Below are 6459 nucleotides of genomic sequence, written 5' to 3'. Positions count from 1 at the left end.
CTTGACCTTCAGTTGTTCAGAAAGATGTTATTATCAACTCAACTTTGGCATAATTATTGAAACTATCGTCTAACTAAGTGTAACATGGTAACACCACTGCTTGTCATCCAATGTCCAAATGGATGTTTGAAAATGAATGACCCAAATCATGTTTTTCCCAGTAAAATTGAGTGCACAAAGTTGGGATGAGTGTAGATGTGTAGTGATAAAACTATAGAATCTATTTGCGTCTTCAAAAACTACTCTTTACCATAAATCCGCCAAAGATAAGTTGAAGTTCATACCAGAGTCACTCAGCTTTGTCTTCTCTCCTAGCTTCATGCCCATTTGGCTTCTGACCATTGGAGGAAGGGTATTAACAAGATGCCGAGCTACGGATAAGCCACAATCCTGTTCTAAGAGGTAAAAATGCATATTTGAATCATCTTTAAAATGATAACTTGATTCAAGGCCCCAAACATATTTGATTCATTAAGCAGGATATGAGGTTAGAACATTGAGGTCTCTCTAGAACAGAACCTAAAAAATCGAAGATAGCATATTGAATCATCTTTAAAATGATAACTTAAGGATCTAAGCAGACCTGGGAAATATTTGTTTGGCGACTTCCATATGACGTGAGTCTCAACAACTCTTTAGCCTCGTACTCTTCAAGAAATGACTTATACCTGGACTGGAATAAATCAAATTGCCCTTGTACAATCTTCTTCACCTGGGAAAATTATATTAATGAACAACTGAACTTTTGTAAGAACAAAAGAAAAGTTGGTAAACAATGTCTCCTATTGGGCCACAGAAATGCCATACCAGATGTAACTTGTATTAACGTCTTTGATATAAAAATAGAAAATTGACATTGAAAAAAATAGTAAGACATCCACTAAGCAGTTACAATGGAAAAACAAGTAATGAAGTGGAGGTTAAGAACTAGCACTTAAGAAACTTCCCGTTCTACTTGTGAGAACTGTATAATGTCTTCCACAAGCACATCTTGTTTTATAAACTCATAGCAAAAAAATTATTCACTAAAATCAGAGCCAAATCAGCATATCTTGTTGGCCAATTATTAATTAATCTCAGCCAAATCAGAGCAACATATAATTCCAGCAGATCCAATAGATGCAAAGTAGCAAGCAAGCATAAAGATGTTAATGCCTGAAAGGCTAGAAGCAGTTTCACTCTGAAGATCTATTTAAGCTATGTCAACCATTACCTTATTTTTGTCCTCTGCAAAAAGCATACGCAAATCACCCATATATGAGAGGCTACATATTTTGGCATACAAATCTTCCTGCATGAATATATAATTACTTAACAAATTCTAGTAGTTCTAAGAGAGGTCAAGGGTTGAAAACGAAGCAAACCTCAGTGAATTTTGGTGGCAGAAGGAGGAGGGCAGCAGAGATTGCAGCCCTCAAATTAGAAGAGTTTACATTTTCTAGATCCAGATTATCCACAAGTATATGGACCTGTAAGAAGAAATTGAAACTTCCTTGAGATTTGTGATCATAGATTAGGAACATCAGGTAAACGCAATGCAGAGGAAGTTTGAGACAGGCAATGCTACCAGAGTTCGAAAAGCTGGGACATTACAGTTAGTAAACAGCATAAGAAAGAGTCTCCCTATTAATATGATCAAATAACACGCTAAATTAGTCAACAACCATGTATTGATGTACTTTATGCAGAATCTAAATGGAACTCTGTACATGCAGATGCTACTCAATTGAAGCATATTATGGTTGGGTATCACAAAAATGATTTTTTTTTCTCCAAACAACATCAACAAAGAACTATTCAGTAACTCACTTTTCTATATCTACATTTATCGAACTACCAAAAACAAAATCAGAAAAAAGAAAGATGAGAAAGAAAAGGAGGGTGGTTGAAAAAAAATAAAAAGATCCCCTAATGGGGCAATCAAGCAAAAGGAAAAAACTCAATAGCCTCTGGTGTTGCCCACATTCCATGAAAGCCTAAGGCACTTCAAATATTCACTTAATTTCCTGCCTCCAATATCAACATTAACTGCAACCTAACACGTTTTGAACACTTTGGCTCATATACTTTGAGCTAAATGAAATTTTGCTAGCTTGCTTTATTCTCTTTTGTTTTCTATGAAAAATCTGTTAAATCCACAAATGAAACCTAATTTAACATCATTATCATCAATTTTTGAGCCCAATCAACATGTGGCCAGGAATGTACCCTGTTGGAACTAACGCAGAGTGGTTATGGCAGTAAGCATGTGGATAATATCAGCTACTTATTCTAGCTATCGGACGGGTTGTCTTTTCTTATAAGATGGTAGAATAACTTGACAATATCAAGTAGCGTGACTATATTTAGTGATTTTCATCAATGACTTTATAATACAAGCATTTAAATTTAAAGTGAAACTTAAATATGGTTTAGGAATATTCAAAAGATTTGGAGGCATAATCAACTCCTCCCCACTTGTTACTGTCAAAAATTAACAATTGCCAACCAGATGTGATTGAACATACAATTTTGGCTTCAATGTGGCTGCCAATAATCATAATGAAGTGAATTTCAAAAAAAATTCAAGTTGGAGGCCTAGAAAACCACATGTTCCCAATATTTTGGCTTGTTCTCAAAACCTCCTGATAGAAAAACTCACATGGGTTTCTTATAATATATTAACCAAATAGATGAAACACCAAAACCATGATTGTTTCTGGCTCATTATGACAAATCAGTACAATCAATAACTTCAACAGCTAATCTGAGCCCACATGAACTATAATTTCAAGTCATAACTTGTTTTACAAGATTACGTGTTTCCCAGGCAGGACCATACATGTATTATCTGCCATCTACTTATTAGTCCAAAATGCTTTACCAGTAGTCAGCCTCCATTTTCTTAGAACTACTATGAACAATAGTATTTGTGATTTTTAAAGGGGCAAAAACTAGTTTTCTGTCCTTATGATGATTTTTTGAGTTAGAGAAAGCCTATTTAAACTTTAGCAAAGACTTACTCGAGAAACTTTAGAATCTCAAACGAGGCTGCACATTGTAAAATTAACAAGCACTTCTAAACGAGCAAAATTATTTTAAACTATGGTATAAATATTCTAGTTTATTAAAGGATTTCTCTCATACTTGAAAGGGCTTCCAGTAAAAACAACTAAATTATTAAATGACTAACTATGAAAAGGAACAAGCATGATCAGTGAGAAAGAATTTTCAAGTATTTGAACTTTTACAATTTGTTTTTGGTTCTTTTGAAAGAATTTATATCACATTTTGCAACACGCTCTCATAAATAACATATAATGATGGATTGAAAAAAATAGAGGGATACAAAATACAGAAACATAATAAAAACATTAATTAGAAAGTTGATGACTTGTTGGCCATAAATAGATGTTTGTTGTATTATTTCCAGGCAAAGAAATGAAGACACATAAAAATAAATGATTTCTAAAAGCCATAGGAAGGACATACCGGTTTTTGTAAACGACCACTCAAGTAGAATCTCTCCCAATTCAGTATGTCTTGAACCAAGTCATGCATCCGAACAATCCCATATTTGAACATCTGTTACATTTGCTTAAATGTGACGATTACAAGACACTCAGAGAACATTGCATGCGATGCCGGGACATAGGATAAAATGTTAATGCCCATAAAATTCTAACATACAGAGCAGGTGCCCACACAGTCAGAGACACAGCTAAGGGGATTTTAAGGATTGAATGGTCAATACCTTGTCATTCCAACTAACAAAAGGGTTGAAGTGTACTCCAACACCGATTTCATCAGCAATTTGAGTAATCTACCACAATGAACCAATATATAGTATCAGAGACAATGAGAACAAAACCCAACGTGATAGAGAAAGAGAGAGAAACAATACCATTCTCGCCCCGCCAAGGTGCGCCAGCCATGAAGCATAGTGCCTTTTGTTCATTTTTAGATTCTGGGTTGTATAAAATCAGAAAAATCAAATTCTTTAAGACATTGAAACAATCTTTATTCTCTACATGCGAATGAGTAAAAATGATCCATATTTCGAACTTACCTGAGAATGCCATTGCTCAGGATCCGATACACCAAGAATGTAATCTACCATGGTTGACTAGAACCACAGAAATTCATTGATTAATATAAAATTACAGAAGAAAAAAAAAATCTTGAATTTGAGAAGAATAATATTGACACGGCAAAAACAAAGCAGAACCTTTTCATGATTGTTTGGATGAAGAGCTGAACCGTAGACGCAGCAAAAGTCTACAGGAGGTAGAACCTTTAGAAAGCTCTCAAGCTCCGCTTTGTCCATATTGACACTAGCAATTCTGAAGAGGAAATTTTTCAAACAGCTGAACTGCAAAGTGAAGTAGTCCCTCTTGTTTTTGAAAAGTAACCTTAGGGAATTTTTACACGGTTATTCGGGTCTAATTTACTGAAGTTTGGCGAGGAGGTCAAAGAAGTCATTGTGGTATGATTTCACCGGATACGAAAATGGACTGACCTTTCTTCAAATGTACTAAATAGTAAATAGTTAATTCCTCCTTTCTACGTACTCAAAAATTAAAAGAGAAACAAAAAATATGAAAGTTTGAAAAAGAGTGGCTTTCTTTTTACATTTTTTTTTTTTAAAATAAATTTTTATTCTAGTGAAGAATAAGTTTTCTTCTTAACTGGGCTGGCATTAAGCCCAATATATTAAATTGACCTATGTTGTTAGAGTATCTAATGTTTACGTGTACTTTTAATAGAATTAATAAATTACATGTATGGGTTATAAAAATAAAAGTCAATTCAATAGACCAAATTTAAAGAATTTGAAGAAAAAATTTGTTTTGTAGTTAGACTCAAGTTTTACTCTTTTGTGAGAAATATTTGGTTTTTATTTTTTATCTATCTCTTGTTTATTTTTGTATAAGAGATAGATATGAGTCCTATAGAGTTAACAGTAGATTTGTAAAAAAAATAAAATTAAAAATGAACAAAAAATGATGTGCAACACTCCATCTTTAGACGTCGTGCAAATTTCAAATTGATCTAGACAGTGTTGCTTATCCCTTGTAGCTCGTGTAGCCATTTAATTACATATTATTTTCACAACTTTCCACCACAGAGATCTCAAAAACATACATTAAGGGCCCGTTTGGTTTGCGGACTAGACATGTAGAATTGAATGGCTATTCTTATGAAAAAATCATTCTTTTGTTTGATTGGAGTCTATTTCTGAGAGGGAATAACTAATCTCATACATATAGGAATAGTCATTCCTCTAAAAAAAATGAGTGGAATAGCTATTCCTTATGAAATATATGGAATAGATTTTCTAAAAAACCTCTTATTATTTTAACCCTAAAATTTGTTTTCTATTAAAAAATAAAAAGAAAAAAAAAATTCCGAATGGGGTTGCCGGGGCCACCCCTGCAATTCTAGGTTTTTATTTATTTATTTATTATTATTATTATTATTGTTATTATTATTATTATTTTAAAGAAGGATGGAGTTTTTGGTAATTTTGGTTTAACTCCAATTAAAATACATATATTGTTATCAAACTAAAGAATATGAATAACTATTTCATTTCACTTTCATTTATTTCTGGTAATAGCTATTCTTTTTCCTAACGGAATACTCAATTTGCGAACTAAATAAGCCCTTAAGTGAATAAAACTTCTCACCATTGATGAACACTGAGCATAAACTTATGACTATTCAAAGTTTTTGCACAATCATATAATTTCCTGGAACTATGATTTACTATTAAGGGCTCATAATGAATCATTTCTAATTTTGATCCGCCACCTAAGTAAACATTTTTGAGCAGCAAAGAGTCAAAGACAAAATTTAATTCCAAATTAATTAACTACGAAATATCGAATCTCTTTTAACTAAATAAACAGTACTACTTATCATAACGATAATGGATAACCCCTTTTTGCGCTTCATGAGTATATATGTATTGACATTGTTGGTGTGTGAGAATGGATTTATATAATTATTGGCCTAATTAATAATGTTATATGCCAGAGCAATGCTACGAGTCTGTTTGGGATTGCGGTTTCAGTAAGTGCGAATTTAAAAATTGAGTTTTACTTTTTAAAATAGTAAAAGCGTTTAGTAAAACATGTTAAAAAATATTTTTTTTTATCAAATATTTGTTATGCCAAAATTATGATTTTGGTTTAAATTGCACTTTTTCAAATAAGCACCATCTAGTCTACTTTTGGGAGTGCGATTTCAATAAGTGCAATTTTAAAAATTGCATTTTTAAAAATTGCGTTTTTAAAATCGCTACTTTTTAAAATCGCACATGCGTTTGGTAAAACATACTAAAAAGTATTTTCTTTTTATCAATTAAATGTTTGGATAACATTAGCATATAATTGTGGTTTCATGACCAAATTACCAATAAGGATGAACAAGACAGAGAGGATGAAGAAAAAAAAAAAAAATAAATAAGGGTTTAAA

General features: G+C 32.4%; 1 protein-coding gene across 3 annotated transcripts; it reads right to left on the bottom strand.

The window, feature by feature from the left end:
* Positions 1–132: 132 nt before the first annotated feature.
* LOC132172194 (uncharacterized) lies at positions 133–4428 on the bottom strand. 3 transcript variants are annotated; one of them, XM_059583643.1, is made up of 9 exons: positions 4208–4428; positions 4049–4105; positions 3884–3946; positions 3734–3802; positions 3472–3564; positions 1365–1469; positions 1214–1291; positions 584–712; positions 133–390 (listed from the first exon to the last, which is right to left on the bottom strand). In XM_059583643.1, exons 1-9 carry the CDS (start codon positions 4304–4306, stop codon positions 247–249), a joined length of 837 nt encoding a protein of 278 aa, XP_059439626.1. In that variant the 5' UTR covers positions 4307–4428; the 3' UTR covers positions 133–246. The 3 variants fall into 3 exon arrangements, with proteins under 3 accessions (XP_059439626.1, XP_059439627.1, XP_059439628.1); XM_059583645.1 differs by having other exon boundaries at positions 288–395; XM_059583644.1 differs by lacking the exon at positions 1214–1291.
* Between the last annotated feature and the right edge of the window lie 2031 nt (positions 4429–6459).

This window comes from Corylus avellana, chromosome ca2, assembly GCF_901000735.1.
Source record: "Corylus avellana chromosome ca2, CavTom2PMs-1.0".
NCBI lineage: Eukaryota > Viridiplantae > Streptophyta > Magnoliopsida > Fagales > Betulaceae > Corylus > Corylus avellana.
Note: the sequence above shows the minus strand (reverse complement) of the source record. Positions and strands in the feature narration are given on the sequence as shown.

Bases quoted from the DNA above. Each gene is read 5' to 3' on its own strand.
- LOC132172194 (XM_059583643.1), bottom strand. From the start codon at position 4,306: ATGGACAAAGCGGAGCTTGAGAGCTTTCTAAAGGTTCTACCTCCTGTA. The intron at 4,106-4,207 runs GTTCTGCTTTGT...CTGTGGTTCTAG, and splicing joins ATCCAAACAATCATGAAAAG to TCAACCATGGTAGATTACAT. The intron at 3,947-4,048 runs GTAAGTTCGAAA...TATACAACCCAG, and splicing joins CTGAGCAATGGCATTCTCAG to AATCTAAAAATGAACAAAAG.